Here is a 21,943-nt window from a genome sequence, read left to right on the forward strand (position 1 = left end):
AAAAAAAAAGGAAGTCGCAATGTCCATCTATTAATAAAAAATAAAAAAGGGGAATATACACATACATACATATATATATATATATATATATATATATATACATACACATACAAACACAGACACACATACATACACACACTAGATGTATATTTATTTTACACAAGCACTTGGAAGAACCATAGCAAAGCTGGTTGATTATGTTACTTCTTTCGACAAAGTGTGAGCATCCAAGATTTGATCCACTCTACAGTTCCTGAGTGATAATGCTTTAGGTTTCTCTTGCAGAAACAAGAAGCCACAACGTCTTACTTAAAAATGGTTACCACTTTCGGCTAGCAGCACCAGGGTTGTTGGTTTTAATCCCAACCATGGCACTACCTGTCTGGAGTTTGCATGTTCTGCCTGTGCTTGCGTGGGTTTCTTCCTTGTACTCCTGTTTCCTTCCACACTCCATAGATTTGCTAGTAGGTTTATTAGATCCTGTCTATATTGGCTCTAGTATGTGTATATATAAAGATGAGTTAGGGACATTAGACTGTAAGATCTTTGAAGGCAGGGACTGCTGGGAATGTACAATACATACTGTATAAGAAAAAAAAAAAAACTCTTGAGTAAAGTTGACAGAGCTATCCAGGTACCCTGTAATAAATAAATAAAATATATACATTGTGGGGACCAGCTTTAAATGGTAGGGGATTGAGGCATCAGGCACTCCCTTACATTTCCTTTGTAAGGGCTTTTCTTGCACACTTTTATTAAAACCAAGTTCAAGACATCACATGATTTTTCCCTTACAGGGTTTTTTTTTTTTTTTTACACATTTCTCACCCACAAAACAAATATCATCAGGCTTCTGGCTTACACTTGCAGTGTTGCTGCTTCGGTCTCACACAGGCCCTTTGTCTGCGTCCCCCAGACTGTCATCCCACAAAAGCTATTAGAATACAGCTTGCAGCTTCTTGCTGCACTGGCTCCCACCTGTCTCCTAGGTAGAGCTCTCCTGACTTATGGGCAGACACCTCCTCTGTCCACCAGGTTGGAGCCCTGAACCATAGTTGCATCTCTAATAAAAGTCCACCACACACCTGCACAATGTGCTGGTTTGTCAGCAAAACTGGGCCCAGGATTAGAGACTTCATGGCTCCCAAGTCTCTACAAAGCCTCCAGACTCCAGGTCTCATACCAGGGTTTACCAACCTTTGGGGAAACTAGAAGCTCGGTTTCCTCTGTATGAAACAAGCACCCTGGAGCCCTTCAATCCTGGGTTATCCAAAACCCTTTCCACACTGTGCCAAAAAACAGCACGGTCAATATATATGTGCATATAATATCTTACACACACACTTGGAAGAACCAAAGCATTGCCACATTCTTTCAACTGACAAAATCTGAGCAGCCAAGATTTTATTTACTCTGCCATTCCTTAACAATACAAGTTTCTCTTGCAGGAATAAGAAGCCACAATGTTCATCTACTAAATATATATATATACACACACACACACAATCATGTATACTTGTTTCTACTTATTATACACTGCTCAAAAAATAAATAAATAAATAAAAAAAAAAAAATTAAAGGAACACTTTGAAAACAAATCGGATCTTAATGGGGGAAAAAACATGCTAGATATCTTTAATGATATGGACTAGGTAATGCGTTAGGAACAAAAGGATGCCACATTGTTTGATGGAAATGAAAATTCTCAACCTACAGAGGGCTGAATTCAATGACACCCCAAATTTCATTGTAGAAAGTCAAAAAAATACCTAATGAGACAGTGGATGGTGTCCTGGGGTATTTCCTCCCAGATCTAGACCAGGGCATTACTGAGCACCTGAACAGACGGAGGTGCAACCTGGCTGCGTCAGATGGCCTGAAACATGATGTTCCAGAGGTGTTCTATAGGATATAGTTTAGGGTGAGCGTAGGGGCAATTCAATGGTATTAATTCCGTCATCCTCCAGGAACTGGGTGCATACTCTCGCCACATGAGGCTGGGAATTGTCATGCACCAGGAGGAACCCAGGACCCACCGCACCAGCGTAGGGTCTGACAATGAGTCCAAGGATTTCATCCAGATACTGAATGGTAGTCGGGATATTAGTTTACAGTATCTATTTTGTAGAGGTCTGTGTGTCCCTCCATTGATATGCCTCGCCAGACCATTACTGACCCACATTAAAAACGATGTTGCTGAAAGTTATAGGCAGCATAACATTCTCTACCGATTCTCCAGACCCTTTCACGTCTGTCACATATGCTCTGGGTGAACCTGCTCTCATCTGTGAAAAGCACAGGGCACCGTTGGTAAGCTTGCCAATTCTGGTGTTCAATGGCAAATGCCAATAGAGCTCCATGGTACCGGGCATTGAGCACAGGACCCACTAGAGATAATCATGCCCTAAGACCACTCTTATGGAGCCTGTTAGTGATTGTTTGGTCAGAGACATTCACACCAGCAGCCTGCTGGAGGTCATTTTGTAGGGCTCTAGCAGTGCTCATCCTGTTCCCCCTTGCACAAAGGAGCAGATACCGGTGCTTGAAGGTAGTGCACCAGCACCAGAGGGGGCGGAGGTGGATGCCCTATCAAAATCTGAAATATATAGATACTAACAAACATGGACTTTAAAGGCACCGATTGGGAATTATTAAAAATCTGTTTATTTAGTGCTTTGTTACATAATAAAATATATATCTTAAAGATAGAAATCACGTAATACATATACAAGACCACCAAGTACAATCAAATCCAAAAAAACCCTAAATATTTCCTTTTACAACTACTATATATTGGTGCTGTGGCATGGTATTTTGATTGCTGTGTGCATGGAATAACCAGTGGTCTGGGGGACTAAACAAGCAGAGGTAGTGCTGGCCAAAGAGCCAGGTGGCTCTGTAATTTTCATTTGTATTTTGCTGGAGAAGAACCCCTGTGTGGGAAAGCTTATGTTGGGACTATTGTTTTATTCTTGCCTTTTTATTAAACATGGGCTAGAAGACCCTAAAAAACAGCTCCCGTCATATTATATATATATATATATATATATATATATACACATACACTAGTCAAAAGTATTGGGATGCCTGCCTTTACACGCACATTAACTTTAACGGCATCCCAGTAGTTTAGTCTGCAGGGTTCAGTATTGAGTTGGCCCACCCTTTGCAGCTATAACAGCTTCAAATCATCTGGGAAGGCTGTCCACAAGGTTTAGGAGTGTGTTTTTGGGATTGTTTGACCGTTCTTCCAGAAGTGCATTTGTGAGGTCAGGCAAATATGTTGCGAGCTGCGAGCCAGGCATTCTTGTCCAACATTAGTGCCTAACCCTTACACTTCTGGAAGAATGGTCCAACAATCCCACAGACACACTCTATAGCTGTGAAGGCTTATAGCTGCAAAAGGTGGGCCAAAGTCAATATTAAACCTTATGGACTAAGACTGGGATGCCATTAAAGTTCATTCGTGTGTGTAAAGGCAGGCATCCCAATAATTTTGACAATATAGCGTATAGACGGCTACAGCGCGGACTCGAATTTCGGGGAGGCCGTCTTTAAACGGCCTCCCAGTGACAGGCTCCCTGCGAGCGCGCATCGGGGAAAATCTGTGTCGGCCGTGTCCCTTGGACACAGCCAATCACAGATCGTGGTGAATGGCCAATCACAGCGGCCATTTACCACGTGATCGGACCCTGCAATGAGAGATGATCTCATATGTAAACATATGAGATCATCTCTCATCGCCAGCTCTCTTCCTCACACAGAGACTGCAGTGTGAGGAAGAGGAGAGCCGTCAGCGGTAAGGAGAACAAGAGAAAAAAAAAAGCCATTATTGCCCACAGTGCCCGCCATCAGTGCCCACACTGAGTGCCCATAGTGCTGCCAGTCAGTGCCTGCTCATCTAGGCACTGATGGGCACTGACTAGCAGAACTATGGGCACTGAGTGTGGGCACTGATGGTGCTGCCCATCAGTGCTCATCAGTGCCACCCGTTAGTATCCATCAGTGCCACCCATCAGTGCCGCCTCTCAGTGCCCAGCAGTGCCGCCTCTCAGTGCCCAGCAGTGCCGCCTCTCAGTGCCCAGCAGTGCCGCCTCTCAGCGCCACCTATCAGTGCTCATCAGTGCGGCATATTAGTACCTCCTCATCAGTGCCACCTCATCAGTGCCCGTAAGTGCCACCTCATCAGTGCCCATATGTGCCACCTCATCAGTGCCCATCAGTGCAGCCTATTAGTGCCCATCAGTGCCGCCTCATCAGTGCACATCAGTGGAGGAGAAAAATGTATTTATTTTCAAAATTTACTCTCAGAAAATAAGAAAACTTTTTTTTTTTTCAAAATTTTCTCTTTTTTCTTTTTTTTAGCAAGAAATAAAAAAACCCAGAGGTTATTAAATACCACCAAAAAAAGCTCTATTTGTGTGAAAAAATGATAAAAATTTCATATGGGTACAGTGTATCATGACCGCGCAATTGTCATTCAAAGTGTGAGAGCGCCGAAAGCTGAAAATTGGCCTGGGCAGGAAGGGGGTTTAAGTGCCCAGTAGGCAAGTGGTTAAGCTCCAATGAGCAGGGCCCTCTGTTTCCTCCTGTATTGAATTGTACTCCCTGCCCTCATGTTGTAAAGTGCTGTGCAAACTGCTGGCGGTATATAAATTATAATAATTATATAAACATAATATACATCTATAATATCTTCTTCACGCACTTGGAAGAACCACAGCTGAGCGATTATATGACTAAACTCACCCTGTAAGATTCTCTCGACCGACAAAGCTTGAGCAGCCAAGATTTTGATTACTCTACATACCCCTTTGTGATGATTTAGGTTTCGCTTGCAAAAATTAGAAGCATGATGTCCATCTACCTAATATTATAGAATATAATCTTATATGTGCACTTGGAGGAACCACAGTAGAGCTGGTCGATTATATGGCCAAACTCACGCCGTATCATTCCTTCGACTGACAAAGTCTGAGCAGCCAAGACAAGCCTACTCATGCTGCAGCATGGAGACATCATCTGGCAGTGCCATCGACGTCCTGCTGACTTTATTTACACATTTCAGATTGAACCAAGAAATGTGGTGATAACACAGTTTAACAAGCACAACATTACTTCTGCTGTAACTATCAAGCTGCTCGGGAAGAGCAGGAAGGATTCAATCTGAGCAACACAACAGCGTCCATGTGGATTTTCCTCATTTCTAAACATAAAGAGAAAAGCACTTGGTTTAGAATCCTAAGAACAAGGGTTTGTTTTTCTGCTGAGGCAAAAAAATTCACAAATGAAATAAAGATGACTGAAGAATGACTTTATAGGAAATGGGACATTATGAAATAAAAGATTTTGTATGTGTTTTCCTTTCTAAGAAAACAGAGAAATGCAAAGCTTTGCAATGTAAAGCTGGACTCCATGCCTGTAGCTGAAAATACATTCACTAGCCACTGGTGCCGTTCCTTCAGAGTCCCGTGCCGTGACCGTCGGCTCCCGTGCGCATGCGCGGGAGTGACGTCACCGCGGCTCCGGCCAATCAAATGGCCGGATGCCGCGATCCCGGAAGACGGGCGACTGAACATGTCGCCCATCATACAGGTGAGTGAGCGGCACGGCGGGGGCTCGTGGTAAGGCAAGTATTTCATAATGAGCTAGTATGCGATGCATACTAGCTCATTATGTGTTTGTCTTTCAGGTTGTAAAAAAAAAAAAAAAGTTTAACGAGTTTACAACCTCTTTAATCTTTTTAACCAAGAGAAACCCCTAAAATTACTTTCAGGTCCCAAGGAACCCTTATTAAAACCAATTTATTGGGATGGAGAAAAATACCCCTTACATTGTGTAAAGCAAGAAAACCAATACGCTACCAAGTGAAAAACAAAGGGAAATAAAAAGTAAATAATAAACTATAGCTGGATATAGGAGCCAATCCCTGTGGTGTCACCACACTGTGAGAAATAATAAAACCGTATAGAGCGGTGCCATATTAATATATAGAACAGTGACATAACATATATGGCAATATGTATATAAATGCACTCATGCTTCAACAAATATAGATGCATGTGAGAAAAATAAAGTAAATGTGCAAAAAAAAAAACAAAAAAAAAACTAAACAAATAAATACCGCACCCCATTCAGCAAGTGAAAATAATAAATCCAAGTCCCAAAAAAAATATTATAAAAACACTCAGAAAGATAAAAATAAAGTGTCCAAATGCAATGTGCAATGGCGATGAATAACCAACAAAGGAAGTTTATTAATTCCTGAATGCTGTGATCCAAAAAATAGTGACGAAGGTGCTCTTTCCCAACAACAGATATCCAACACTAAGTGCAGTGGCCGCTCACCTTAAGGCAAATATTATTGCGTATTCATGAAAATCAATCGTTGGCTTAAAGGGTTTATTCAATTGCAGACAAATCTCCGCTCATATAAGATAAAATACGGGTCTCCATAGTGTAGTATGTATAATTCAACTTTATTAAAAACAGTAGTAACTTACAATGAAGTATACTAATGCAGATGTAACAGAAAACTGGACTGAGGGGTCCCTGGATGATAACAGCGTGGAAATTCCAAATTTCCGGTCTCAGCCGCCTCTTTTGAGAAGGTCACGTGATTGTGACACAACGTGTCGGGAGGAGTCGGGTGATGTCACCTCCGGTCTACGATCGAGATGGTTTTATTATTACCTATTACATTGGTGATCAGTTGAAAGAATGCAACCCTTACAAAGAACTAAATAGCTAACTGGTTTCAGTGCTTCTAACTTTCTAAAGTGGCGCTGGCTCTGGAAACATGCAGCCATCATCAAATGGGAGATAAATCAGCCACAGCTCAAGGAATCCCTAGCAACCATTGAAGGAACCTTAGGGTTCAATTGAATACTGGTTGAGAATGGCTGCTCTAGAGCAACTCTGGGGTTCCATGGAACCCTATACGAGAATGGCTGCTGTAGAGGAACATGGCATCCTAGTTCAGAATGGCTGCTGTAGAGGAACTCATGGTATCCTGGTTGAAAATTGCTGCTTAATAGGAGCTATAGGGTTCCATGGCACCCTGGCTGAGAATGGCTGCTCAAGAGGAACTCTAGGGTACCATGGCATCCTGGTTGAGAATGGCTGCTCAATAGGAGCTTTAGGGTTCCATGGCATCCTGGTTGAGAATGGCTGCTCAAGAGGAACTAAAGGATTCCATTAAACCCTGGTTGAAAATGGGATGCTCTAGAGGAACTCCGGGGTTCCATGAATCCCTGGTTAAGAAAGGCTGCTCTAGCAGAACTCTGAGGTTCCATGCCATCCTAGTTCAGATTGGCCGCTTTAAAATATCATACACAGCAGAAAGAATGCCCAGACTGCACAGATCCAGACACTGGTCTCAATTTGACAGCCATGCAGACTGTCCAGGGCTGCTCACCTGCACTGCTGTCAAATTGGGACCAGTTACTGTATCTGTCAAGCCGATGTGTCCCAATAGAAATTGATTGGCTGCCTGCACACAGAATCTGGTGGCTAAAGCTGGTATCAGACCCTGTCCTAATGAGGTCCTAATCTACATTCAGCCAGGTCCATAAATATTGGGACATCGACACAATTCTAATCTTTTTGGCTCTATACACCACCACAATGGATTTAAAATGAAACAAACAAGATGTGCTTTAACTGCATACGTTCAGCTTTAATTTGAGGGTATTTACATCCAAATCAGGTGAACGGTGTAGGAATTACAACAGTTTGTATATGTGCCTCCCACTTTTTAAAGGGACCAAAAGTAATGGGACAGATTAACAATCATAAATCAAACTTTCACTTTTTAAGACTTGGTTGCAAATCCTTTGCAGTCAATTACAGCCTGAAGTCTGGAATGAATAGACATCACCAGACGCTGGGTTTTATCCCTGGTGATGCTCTGCCAGGCCTCTACTGCAACTGTCTTCAGTTCCTGCTTGTTCTTGGGGCATTTTCCCTTCAGTTTTTGCCTTCAGCAAGTGAAATGCATGCTCAATCGGATTCAGGTCAGGTGATTGACTTGGCCATTGCATAACATTCCACTTCTTTCCCTTAAAAACTCTTTGGTTGCTTTCGCAGTATGCTTCGAGCCATCTGCACTGTGAAGTGCCGGCCAATGAGTTCTGAAGCATTTGGCTGAATATGAGCAGATAATATTGCCCGAAACACTTCAGAATTCATCCTGCTGCTTTTGTCAGCAGTCACATCACCAATAAATACAAAAGAACCAGTTCCATTGGCAGCCATACATGCCCACGCCATGACACTACCACCACCATGCTTCACTGATGAGGTGGTATGCTTTGGATCATGAGCAGTTCCTTTCCTTCTCCATACTCTTCTCTTCCCATCACTCTGGTACAAGTTGATCTTGGTCTCATCTGTCCCATAGGATGTTGTTCCAGAACTGTGAAGGCTTTTTTAGATGTTGTTTGGCAAACTCAAATCTGGCCTTCCTGTTTTTGAGGCTCACCAATGGTTTACATCTTGTGGTGAACCCTCTGTATTCACTCTGGTGAAATCTTCTCTTGATTGTTGACTTTGACACACATACACCTACCTCCTGGAGACTGTTCTTGATCTAGCCTGTTGTGAAGGGTGTTTTCTTCACCAGGGAAAGAATTCTCCGGTCATCCACCACAGTTGTTTTCCATGGTCTTCCGGGTCTTTTGGTGTTGCTGAGCTCACCAGTGCGTTCTTTCTTTTTAAGGATGTTCCAAACAGTTGATTTGGCCACACCTAATGTTTTTGCTATCTGGGTTTGTTTTGTTTTATCAGCCTAATGATGGCTTGCTTCACTGATAGTGACAGCTCTTTGGATCTCATATTGAGAGTTGACAGCAACAGATTCCAAATGCAAATAGCACACTTGAAATGAACTCTGGACCTTTTATCTGCTCCTTGTAAATGGTATAATGAGAGAATAACACACACCTGGCCATGGAACAGCTGAGCAGCCAATTGTCCCATTACTTTTGGTCCCTTAAGAAGTGGGAGGCACATATACAAACTGTTGTAATTCCCACACTGTTCACCTGATTTGGATGTAAATACCCTCAAATTAAAGCTTAAAATCTGCACATCTTGTTTGTTTCATTTCAAATCCATTGTGGTAGTGTATAGAGCCAAATATATTAGAATTGTGTCGATGTCCCAATATTTATGGACCTGACTGTACAATTGACTTGACAATTAATTCTAAGTGACAAAAGTGCTAACGAGGCAGCCTGCCATCACCATACCGTGTTTTTTTCACTATACAGTATTAGTTGGCTCCGAAGAAGGCAATGTGCTTGCATTAACTTTTCAACCCAACACTGCACAGTGTAAATGCTTTGTCTGTTGCATCATCGTTACAAAACAGCGGTGTAGGACAATACATATAGTGATCTATAAGAAAGGAAACAGATGCTCTGAACAGACTTTTCAAAGCACTGTGTATCTGGAAAATGCCAAAATCCTGACAGGATGTTAATTTATTAAAACACATTCTAAAAAGGAAATTTAACATACAATAGTGAAATTTAATTATGATTGTTTATATTTCTCTATGCAATCTATGACAAAATAACAAAAGAAATCATGACCTGGACGATGCCTGCTGCACTGCAATATTTTAATAGTGAAATACAAATCTGCATGCTTAGTATTTGCCTTCATTGCTTCAATCAAAATGCTTACAAAATGGGTCAAGGCATTCAAGAAGGCAAAGAACCTTTCAACTTCGTGAACAGTCTGTTTTCCTAAGAGGGTTCAGAATTCGTTAACATCTTGAAGTTACATTTTGCATATCATTTCAGAGAGCAGATGTCCAACAGTGAAGTTCTTGTGCTGCGTTCTTTCAGTGGAACAAAATCATGAGGTCATTATTCCATCGTAACGCAGACCAAAGAGATCTTTGCTTTTGACATGATACACTCTGAACTATTCCCTCTAACAGAACGCTGTAGAAAGAATCCAGCAGAGTGTCTTCCATCTGGGGAAGTAGAAGTCAAACGGGGGCTGTGCTATAAAAATCTGCTATGAATGGCATGACAGTGCAACTATCATGGAGGAATAGAGAAGGATGTGAAAGACTGCATTACTATACCACAATTCACCTGTTGTGTTGCTAGACTCCGCTCTACACGCTAGAACTTTAATTTTAAAGTGTTTGTAAACCTCTGAAATTAAAAATGAACAAAGCATATCCCCCTATAGTATGTACCTGCCTCTGTAAAAAGCACCTAGTGTGATTTCTGCCTGCTCTCTAATTCCTCTGCTATTTGCATGAGTCACTTCTGACAGTCTATGCTGGCACCAAGCAATCCCAGGGGACGCCCCCACCCCTCAGCACACAATAGGTGACTAACTCAGCTGTGTATATTCCCCTATGCGATTGTGTAGGGGGGGCGTGTCATTTTTCTTCACTCAGGTCTCAGATTACACTCAGTTGTTTGCTGTGCAGTTTGTGACATCAGATCTCTGCCCCCTGCATTTTGAAGCTAATTATAAGCAAATCGTGGATTTTTTAATGACTGTAGAGATAAGAGCTGCAGATAAAAAAGTACAAATTGTGTAGGAGGCTTTGTGTAATCTCCATGCATCGCCTGAGGCCAGTCACTTCAGATACTTTTTCTCAAGTACTCGTCTAATGGGAAAAAAGCACAGATTTCACTTGCAGAGACATCAGTTTCACATGAGTTTTCATGTGCTTTTCAGTGAGTTTTTAACAGCCTGTTCACATATGTGCAGGACAAAGAGTCCTGTGCGATTTTAGTCCCATTTAGGTGTGATTTCTAATCTCATACACTACAATTCGCATTGGAATCACACCTGAACCGCTGAACGTAATCAAACCAGACCAGGCTCTGAAACAGCACTGCAAACTGGCTAGTCTAATGGTATTGGTTTTAGTATTTGGAGCATTGGCATGTGTACAAGTACTTTTACAAAAGGCTTAGTATTGGCTACGCGAATATAAATTATGGGCATTATGCAAGGCAAACAGCTAAATACACAATTGAAATAACAGGGTGGTCCTAAAGTAGGTAAACATTACTGATCAGATCATGACATAATATAGTAGGAATACATTACTGATCGGATCATGGCTTTATATACTAGGTATACATTACTGATCGGATCATGGCTTTATATACTAGGTACACATTACTGATTGGATCATGGCTTTACATAGTAGGTATAGATTACTGATCAAATCATGACAATATATAGTAGGTATACATTATTGGTGAGATCATGGCTGTGACGGACCACTTAGGTGCTTCTGCCAAGATACAGCTTTCCTCACTCCAGAACCATAAACCAGGTATTATAGCTGAGCATTGCACCCAAGAACTATACGGCACTATCTTAGGTGTAAACTTAAAAACTGACTTCACTATAAATTCACACAGAATATAAACCACACAAAATCAGGTAAGAGCTTGATCACATTATCCTAAACAATGCAGACTGTAAACAGTAATATCCATACAGCTAAAATTAAAAAACATCCCACAATGGCTGAGTAACAAGGTAAAGTGGACACAATGCTAGTCACATCCCCAAGTGGATTAGCAGACAGACAAACAATAGGGGACCCAATTAACAATGGGAATTCACACCTAGGAGGCACACAATCAGGGAATTATACAATGAGAGAAAGACGCCTTAATAAACAGATAACACAAACCAGCAGGAGACACCAGCATCAGGTCCTTTGGAGCGGATACTATTAACATTTATTCTTATTCTAGGAGTCTAGGAGGGGGTGAAGCAGTCATTGCTGGTTTCAGCACAGAGGCCCTAGGTTCCCAGAGTCTGCGTTTTTCCAGGGCAACATGGACATGAATTCAAAGCAAAACCAATCCAAAGGTCCCCCAGACTCGCACCTCCCAAAGTATAGAGCCCCCTCAAAAGCCAGGGCCCACTGTCATTAGGCAAGAGGATACCACCCTGCAGTCCCCTCCAAAAGCCCCTGTCCCGGTCAGGTCTGTCACAATAGTATTTTATAGTAGGTACTGAATAATTTATTGGTAGGATTGTGGCTTTATATAGTATATATACATTACTGATAGGACTGTGGCTTAAATAATTAGTTGGCATAAATAAAACAAGTAAACATACACCAGGGTGTGTTGAAGCTTAGCTCTGTTGCAGAATGCTGGGTGCCGCTATCAGACACTTACAGTTGTGTCAGATAGTGATTCCCCCTGCTGGCAGCTGTAATTTTTCGTGTAGGCCCCTAAATCATTAGAGTGTTCTATAGTGATGTAGGGGGTCAAGAGAGGAACCACAGTCGCCACTTTATCCGACACCTCTGGAAATGTAGGATAGCAGCAGCACCCAGAGTTCTGCAAGAGAACAAAGTTTCCAGACCTCCCTCCACACTTAATTCTTACCATACCAATTTCATCGTCATATGACTGAGTTGAGCCTTAAATAGGTACAGTATCTTGTTTCAAAACTAGAACACTGGTAGTATACAGGGGGTCACCAGCTATGTTTCTAGAGCTTCTCTTTATGCTAAAATATCCAGATTGCAATTAAACTGATGTTATTAGACAATATCTCCTGAACCTTGTGATTTGAAAGTTTTTGCTCTCCTCCTTGCAGTGCAAGCCATTTAGAATAAAATCATATGACCAGAGGACAAGCTGCTGCACAGAAGATCTCTAAAACAAAGATGCTAAATTACATTTTGGCTACGTAAAGCTCAGCAAACTCTTTCCATCATTTGCATGTCACTAGCAGTTTACATACTGGTTTGACTTTTTTGCCTGGAACTATGTGAAAAAATAAAAAATAAATGACCAAAATAAAAAAATAAAAAACTTTCTATTAGCTTTCAAAAGATCACTTGGAACTGGATGACCCATGGAAATCGGTCACCCATGGTTTCAATATTTAACTGGTTTCTAGCAACAAAACAATAGAAATTGCAGTGGGAATTGATTGAAACCACCCAAATCTCTTGTCAAGAAGGTTTTTTGATGGATTCCTAGTTCAGTTTTGATTTAGCCTCTTAGGGAACTGCCAAAATCATGGTTGACAGACTGCTGTAAACTTACAGATTCTAAGTAATTCTGCTTTCAATCAAAGGTTCAAGAAAAGCTCCAAAACCCTCAACAAAATTGCCAATGTATGCCTACCATATCAGGGTCTAAGGGGCTCAATCAACAGATAAGGGTAGCAAAAGCGATCTCATGGCAGTCCTCCCCTACTGCCGATACTTACCTCTGTTGCACTGTTTTCCCACCAAAGCCCAAAGTTGAAAGCCCTGTGTAAATTCAATGTTGACTTGTGTCAAAGCTCCGGCAGGACCAATGACCTCCCTTTTGACCCAATGTCACAGTGCTCAGGTCTGACAATTAGCCAGTCTGGCCCCAAGTAATTAATAGGGGGGGAAGGTTGTCACAAGCTTCCCCATACCTAAAGAACTGGGTACTTCCAAAGCAGGTGAATAGAGAAGCAGGGGAGTGAACTTAGGGAAGAATGCAATGTATGGATGATTTACACACAGTTACATTGGTCCAGCTTAGACCACTGTAACTATGCATATACCATACATCAGGGATGCCCAAACTACGGCCCTGCAGCTGTTGTGGAACTACATATCCCAATTAGGCATTTTAAAACTCTGACATTCACATACATGACTAGGCACGATGGGAATTGTAGTTCCTGAACAACTGGAGGGCCGTAGTTTGGGAATCCCTGCCATACATGGTCAATCACCCTGGAAGCTAGAAATCACTGAAGTAGATGCGGCTACTCCAGTAATCATCACTTGCTTCTGTGTCCCATGCCAAACAGCTGCCCTGGTGAATTCTGAGCACAGGTCTTTGGCCACTTGGATGCCATTCAGAAAACACTTTGCATTTTCTTAATGATTGCAAAAAATGTTCTGATTGGATTGGGAGAAGGAGAGTCAGGGAGGTGACATCACTCTCTCCATTATAAGAGAACACTGCACATTTATTCTGAAAATGCAACACATGACATCCATGTCAAATGGCCAATCGCTTGTGTAGACATTTACACATTTAAGCAGGGCAGCTACTTGGCATTTGAAGCAAGTGGAGATCACTGGAGTAGTGGTGTCTACTTCAGTGATTTCCAGCTTCCAGGGGGATTGGTCAGGTATGCGGTATGTAAATATACACATTATATATATATATATATATATATATATATATATATATATACATACACACACACACACACATTTTATATATATATATATATATATATATATATATATATATATATATATATATATATATATATACATACATACATACTGAACAAAATTATAATGCAACACTTTTGTTTTTGCCCCTATTTTTCATGAGTGGCACTCAAAGACCTAAGACTTTTTCTTTCAAATATTGTTCACAAATCTGTCTAAATCCGTGTTAGTGAGCACTTCTCCTTTGCTGAGAAAATCCATCCACCTCACAGGTGTGACATATCAAGATGCTGATTAGACAGCATGATTATTGCACAGGTCTGCCTTAGGATGGCCACAATAAAAGGCCACTCTAAAATGTGCAGTTTTATCACACAGCACAATGCCACAGATGTTGCAAGTTTTGAGGGAGCATACAATTGGCATGCTGACTGCAGGAATGTCCCCCAGAGCTGTTGCCTGTGAATTGAATGTACATTTCTCTACCATAAGTCGTCTTCAAGATTGTCTGAGACCAGCCACCCGGACAGCTGCTGCAACAATCGGTTTGCATAACCAAAGAATTTCTGCACAAACTGTCAGAAACCGTCTCAGGGAAGCCCATCTGCATGCTCATTGTCCTCATTGGGGTTTCCACCTGACTGCAGTTCATCGTCGCAACCAACTTGAGTGGGCAAACGCTCACATTCAATGGCGTCTGACACTTTGGAGAGCTGTTCTCTTGGATGAATCCCGGGTTTCACTGTACAGGGCAGACGGCAGTTAGCATGTATGGCATTGTGTGGGTGAGTGGTTTGCCAATGTCAACATTGTGGATCAAGTGGCCCATGGTGGCGGTGGAGTTACGGTATGGGCAGGCGTATGTTATGGACAACGAACATAGGTGCATTTTATTGATATCCTGAGGCCCATTGTTGAGCCATTCGTCCACGACCATCACCTCATGTTGCAGCATGATAATGCACGGCGCCATGTTGCAAGGATCTGTACACAATTCCTGGAAGCTGAGAACATCCCAGTTCTTGCATGGGCAGCATACTCACCGGACATGTCACCCATTGAGCATGTTTGGGATGCTCTGGACCAGCGTATACGACAGCGTTGTGTGTATTTACCTGTTTGAACATTTAAGTGCATGAAAGAAAAAAAAAACTAATAAAAATCTATTGTTTAAAAAAAAAAAAAAAAAAAAAAAGGGACTCCTCAAAAGGGTAAGGTAAAGCAAAACATTTGGGGACCACAAAGGGTAATTTTGGTTGTTCCCATTCCTACAGGAAAACCTGTCAAAATAAGGCATAAAAGGAAACACTTTTGGAGTACGAGGCGACTTATGCGTACCAAACGACACAGCCATGACCGTGGCTACATCAGCAGCATCCTCCATTTTTTAAGTCTCGCGCAATGCAGTGATAAGAACGTCTACCAGCGCTTTTTCATTTGCTGCTGCAACCATGGAGGAATCATCCTCACTATCGGATGAATCTGGGGGTGTGATATTAAGTCCCCCTGGATGGGCCGCATCAGGATCAGAATCAGACGAGACAGACTGAGCAGGGGAAAGTGGGGGACGCTTCCTTCTGGGCCTTTGCCCACACGCCACTTCCATGCCGGGACACTAAGGACTGCAGGACCGCCGTCAGTGCAACCATGGGAAGCTGGGGCTCCAAGGGACCTGCCACCTCCGTGAGGGGGTCAGTGGGGAGGATGCGACCCTGAGGGGAGAAAAAGGGGAGAGTGGGGGGACTGTACTTTCCCTTCCATGGTGCGGGTAACACTCCAGACAGAATCCTTGCCACCACCGATGTAGGGGAGCTGTCGGCCAAGGGACCGCTGCGACTCAGACCCAAGCCCGGTCGTATGCGACCCTGCGAGACATTTAACTCGCAGGCCAGCCTCTGTCCGTGAGGCTATGTCGCAGCCGACCTAGCATGTAGCTGCAGTGTACACGTGCTCACTGGCTGGGCTAGGGGGACCACTGGATCTAGATTATCTAGCTTGTTGCCCAGCCTAGCAGTTGATTGTAGATCTTCCGAGAGAAAAAAACAAAAAAGATGTATGGAAAGATCAATTCTGGGTAGGAAAGAGGACCTACCAAAGGAATGGGTGGGGGCTCGAGGCGTTCGGGCCAACATCCAGAAAAAATGAAACAGACCCAGAATGGGCGAAAGAGAGGGAAGGAAAAAAGAAAAGGGAAAGAGCTAAAAAAGGGGGTGAGGAGGAGATGGGGGAGGACAAAGAAAGGAAACCAAGGGGGGAAAAATAATAAGGGGGGAGAGAAGAAAAGATCAGGACAGAAAGGTAAAGAGTGAAATTGTTGGTACCTTGCTATAATTTTTGTATATCAAATACTCCAATTTCACGATGTATGGAAGGAGAAAAAATTGCTAGGACCAGAGATCCCAGCCGGGAGCCTAGGTCTTTACTCCTGACTAGACAGATTGAAACTGATTACCTAGAGCAGAGAGGGGGGTTATATAACAAGCTGAAGATGGCACATAGCATAGCCAGGTGTTTTTTTGTTCTGCCTAGTCATACTCCTGGAAGAGGCAATATAACCCAGAAGTTATGATTTATGGAGCGCTGTGTCCGTCAATGAACGAAAGAGAAATTTAAATTTGATTCAAGGTTTACCAATACTGGATATCCATTGTTACTTTTGCCATTAGTCAGAATAAAATAGGTAAAGGTTTAATTATTTCTAGCAGAAATGTCACTATTCCATGCTTGATAGATCTTATTAACGCTCCTAAAAGAAAGGACCACTTGATCTCCCTGCAGATTTGACCATGACAGTGGCTGCCGTGGAGAAGTAGTACTCTTTATTTGCAGCATATTGATCCTCTCATTTCACTTATCAGCCCCTATCCCTGAGAAACAGATGTTCCCCACACCCAGCACAAGGATCGTGAGCTTCTGCTAATGCTCACACTATATAAAAGGTTCACAGACATCTCTATTTTCCCTTGCTGGAGAAACATGCTTTTTGCTTTTTCATGGCTGTTGGCTGCACTGTGTAGCTCACTCATTTGGACTATTTTTATCAATCCATCAATATCACTGTACATGGTGCTTGGTGTCTGACTGAGCTCATGCAATTGTAGCCCTCCAGAAGAAAACAAGCAAAATACCTAAGGGAACTCTAAGTGATTTTAGGCTTTGCGATGCACATTCTTACATCTTCCTGATCGTAAACTTTGCTGTTAACATAGTAAAATAAAAAAATAAATAAAAAATAAAAAAACACGAGCAAATTATTAAATAAAATACTTAGAAAAAAAAAAGTTATTTGAGTAATACTAAAAGGACAATACTATCCTCCCATAGCCCTGACTCTCAACTTCTAATGTTCCTTTCTAATGATTTATATATTGTTTTTATATATATATATATATATATTAGATTCTGATTTATTTGCTTTACCGCATCACATCAATTGTTCACTGGCACATATTTGTTGGGGGTTTTATGAATATTTAATATTTATTATTTATCATTTATAGATATATATTAACTTATTGGAACACAGGCACTTCATGTTAGCACATACTTGCACTAGCACTTTTTTCATATGCTGAACATGAGATTTTAGTTTTTATTCACTGAATATCCACTATCTTAAATACTATATAAATAATTATTATTAAGAATCATCCACCATTTAAAATATTTAATTATTATTAATAATTCATTAACAATTCATTTAACAGATATTGCGCCTAATATAATCACTCCATTGCCCGGGCCTTTAGAACTGTGATGCTCAACCTGTGGCCCCCATAGGCACTTACTGTTTGCTCCTCACGGCTCCTGAAGACAGTAGTCTGTGTTTTGGAACTTATTGAAGGAAGCATTTCTTAAAACTGGCTTCAAATAGTTTAATGTCTTGTTTTTTTTTTCATACAATCTTAGTCTTTTTTGGCGACATCCACTCTTTTTCAAATGAATTAGACAAATATTTTACACTGGATACTAACACTTCACTGCAGTTGAACAGATAAACACTGTTATGGACATTATCTTATATTGCTGAACAACATACAACGGCTGTAACAAAAGAAATGCAAAAGTGGGCATAACTTTATTAACATAGGTCGTTCAAATTTTAAACAGGTTGGTAAAGTAACTCTTCCTCTGTTTTAACTCCTCTTCTTCATTGCAGGTAAATAAGAGATTCCAAGCAGAAGCGATGTGTCATTATTCAATTCTTGGCTATAGAGGGGTGCAGGCTGTCCAACTGAAGGCTATAGAATTTTTACTAAGATGACAAGACGTTGTTCTTGGTGTCAATTTCCTCATCTCGGTAAACATTCGGTAGCCTTCTGTGGATGTCGGACAGCCTGAACCTCTCCTTCATCAAGAACTCAATGACAGCACATTGCTTCTGCTTGGAATCCATTATTTACCTGCAATGAAAAAGAAGGAGCAGCATTACTATACAGAAAGAGTTACTCTACCAACATGTGAAATTCAAACGACTTATGCAAGTTAAAGTGTTACTTATTATCTGCTTACCCTTTTTCTCAGTGGCCTCTTTGGATACCATTTGGTCTGCCTATGATTACCCTTCTCCCCCCCCTACCCTGGTGTCGTGGTATATATTCGTTTGGTGTGCGTGTGTGGGGTTTTTTTTCTCTCTCTCTTCTTTTCTCCCCCTTCTTCCTCTATCCCCTTTCCTCCCCCTCCCTCTCCAGTCCCTATCATGCGTTGCCCTCCCTCCCCTGTCCTCTGTGCCGGTTGGCTACGCCAAGTAGCGAGCACCCCCCACGCCTTCTTACGCTAGGCCTTCTAGCTCTATCCCTCCCTCCCCACCTCCTCCCCCTACTGGTCACAGTCTCCGGACCCCGTGATGGGGGAGGACGTTGTGCTTGGTCCCCTCCCCATGGGACGCTTGCTCCCTGTGGCCTTACCAGTTGTGCCTGTACATGTCCTGCCTGTGTCCCTGGCTATACCCTGCCCCACCTGGGCAGCTTGAGGGGATTTTGTCTCAATATGCTGATTTCTATGCTGCCCTCTGTTCCTGTGGACCTCATGATGCCTACACTTGTTAGGGAGACTCTCTCCTCTCATGCTGTTTATAGGTTATGTATTATTTTGTACTGTTTCTTTTATATTGGAATATGCTGTTTCCGAGTGTATTGTTTTTTATATGGCGTTCATTTCATGTAATGCTCTTTACTTTTTTCTCAATAAATTGTTTTGAAAAAAAAAAAAAAGTGTTACTAAACCCAGGACCTTGTATTTACTATATCTGTCCTCCCACAGTACACAGAACATAGAAATGCAAAAGTTTTAGTAAAATTAAACTGCAAAATACCTTTTCTTTAGCAGTATATAGCAGTCTTGTGACTTCTATCAGTATCTGGTTAAAGCTTGTAGGGGGAGTTTTCATTCTCTCATGATAGTCCTATGAGGCTGCAGGGCTCTGTCTGGACAGTGCTGATTGGCCCTGTGCTGATCACATGCACTATCCCAAGCAATACACCCCAAACCGAGCATGGGCAGCTTGTCCCCTAGCCTCTGTACTTTTCAGAGATGGTTTGGGAACTCTGGAAAAAGGGGAGGATCAGAGAAGACCGGATCAAACAGCCTTTTTACACAATGCAGAGGAATAACCCCTTAGGTTTCATAGTGAGTAGAACAAGCATGCTTTACTGCATATACAGACTGATTTTACGGTTGTGGGTTTAGGAACACTTTAATAAAAAAAAAAAAGTTATGCCAGCTTTTTTATGACTTTCGGTACAACCCTCTCTTTTTTTTTTTTTTAATTTGCCTAGAATTCTACTTTAAAACCGAAAAACAGAGGTTCCAATCCTTGCCCACTCCACCCAAAACTCAAGTACCACTGTAAGGATTCTGAAGACAAATGTTTTCTTGATATCCATTAAAGAATTTTGTTGTCTGATTAATTATTTCTGCAATCGCTCTTCTATTTGCAAGACTTGTCAATGTAATATGTTTACGAAACTTACCTTTTCATCATCTTCATCGTCTTCACCAATGTCCATTCCATCCTAAAAGCACAAAAGAGGCTTGTTCAGCTTTAATTGCATAGATTCCAAGTACATTTCATTTTTAATTAAAAAAAAAATAAAACATCTTTTGTACGTAAAATAAAATATTTTTTCTGCATTCACTAGAGAACACCTACAGGGTATAGTGCCACCACAGGAGGACTCTAGGTAAAACTAAAAAAGCAACACATTCACCCCAACCCTGACACTGTGGAAAAAGCTCAGTTAAAAGACACAGCAGTGAAAAAAATGAAATCTTTAAATAAACGGGCAGCAACCAGAGGGTCAGGTGCTGTGCCCTCCAAAGGATGTTACAAAGAGTACAATATAAATTAAGTATACCCTCATATAATTAGGTCTACTTGCCTCGGTCCATATAACTTAGTGTGGATCCTGTCTCCTCCCTTCTTTCTTTGCAGCTTTTTCCATCTCAAAGCAATTCTCAGAGACAGCCCAACGCCCCTTCCCCAGCACACAACGGGCAATTGACAGCCTCAGATTTGCATGTTTTCCTTTGGGATTGTGTAGAGGGGGTGTGTCCTTTCCCTCCACTCAGGTCTCCAATTACACTCAGATTTGTGCTGTGCAGTGTGTGACATCAGATGCTTGCCCCCCTTCCCCTTGGAAGCGGAGACATACCTTTTAAATCAGGTGTCTCCATACCCTGTTTCCCTGAAAATAAGCCCTACCCCGAAAATAAGACCTAGCATGATTTTCAGGGATGGCTGCAATATAAGCCCTACCCCAAAAATAAGCCCTAGTAAAATCCTTGATCTCAGCCCCTCTTTCTGCAGTATTCGGAGAGGGAAAGTAGAGCTCCGGAGGGTCACGTGAGTGCCCAGCGGCGCTGTAAATAAGGTATTTTCCACAATAAATTTACAAAAGGAGACACACTGCACATTACATAATCTTTTTACAAAATCGATAACATATTTTTACAATGACTTTATCCAAGGTTTATTTTTGGGATTACAGAATGTCATAATGCTGACTCCTGAGCTGACAAGGAGAGAGTGGAGAGAACTTTTTTTTTTAACATTTTATTATTTTATTCCAGGTTTTTTATAACATAAGGAGGGCTAAATGACCCAACACAAGTACTGTGCTGTCTACCATGCTTTAAAGGATCAGGATATTTATTTAGTTTAGGGTTACAATCCCTTTTAAGATCATCTTTTTACATACAATAAATAAATAAGACATCTCCTGAAAATAAGCCCTAGTGTGTTTCTTGTAGCCAAAATGAATATAAGACCCGGTCTTATTTTCGAGTTAAACACGGTACTTTCTAAACAAAGGGTCAGTTTACTGTCCTTTAGACTTTGGCCACTGGAAGTAGAAAATGTCCCAGCATCAGTTGGAATAAACAATGTCCCATCTTTGGGGTCAGTGAGAGGAATTGTGCGCCATCACTGGTGTTATTGGGAGAAACTGTGCCCCATTGTTGGTGTCAGTGGGGGGAATTGTGCCCCTTCGTTGGTGTCAGTGGAGGGAATTATGCCCCATTGTTGGCATCAGAAGATGAAATATTGACCCAAGGAACAGATAAAAGTCGGAGGAACTTTTTGGTTCATCATTGGTTTTATTGCAAGGGACTGTATCCCTTCATTGGTGTCAGTGGAGGGAACTTTTTGGTTCATCATTGGTTTTATTGCAAGGAACTGTACCCCTTCGTTGGTGTCAGTGGAGGGAATTATGCCCCATTGTTGGTGTCAGAAAATTAAATATTGCCCCAAGGGATGAA

The 21,943-nt window shown here is 41.7% G+C and overlaps 1 protein-coding gene across 1 annotated transcript in view; it reads right to left on the bottom strand.

Moving 5' to 3' along the window:
• The window catches only part of MCTP2 (multiple C2 and transmembrane domain containing 2), a 387,219-nt gene that overhangs the window by 18,231 nt on the left and 347,045 nt on the right, over positions 1-21,943 (bottom strand). The window contains exon 19 of the mRNA XM_082254686.1: positions 20,158-20,199. Coding sequence (XP_082110812.1) covers positions 20,158-20,199 — 42 coding nt within the window. The remainder of the gene's footprint in view (positions 1-20,157; positions 20,200-21,943) is intronic.

This window comes from Pelophylax lessonae, assembly GCF_965119305.1.
Source record: "Pelophylax lessonae genome assembly, chromosome: 4".
In the NCBI taxonomy this organism is placed as follows: Eukaryota; Metazoa; Chordata; class Amphibia; order Anura; family Ranidae; genus Pelophylax; species Pelophylax lessonae.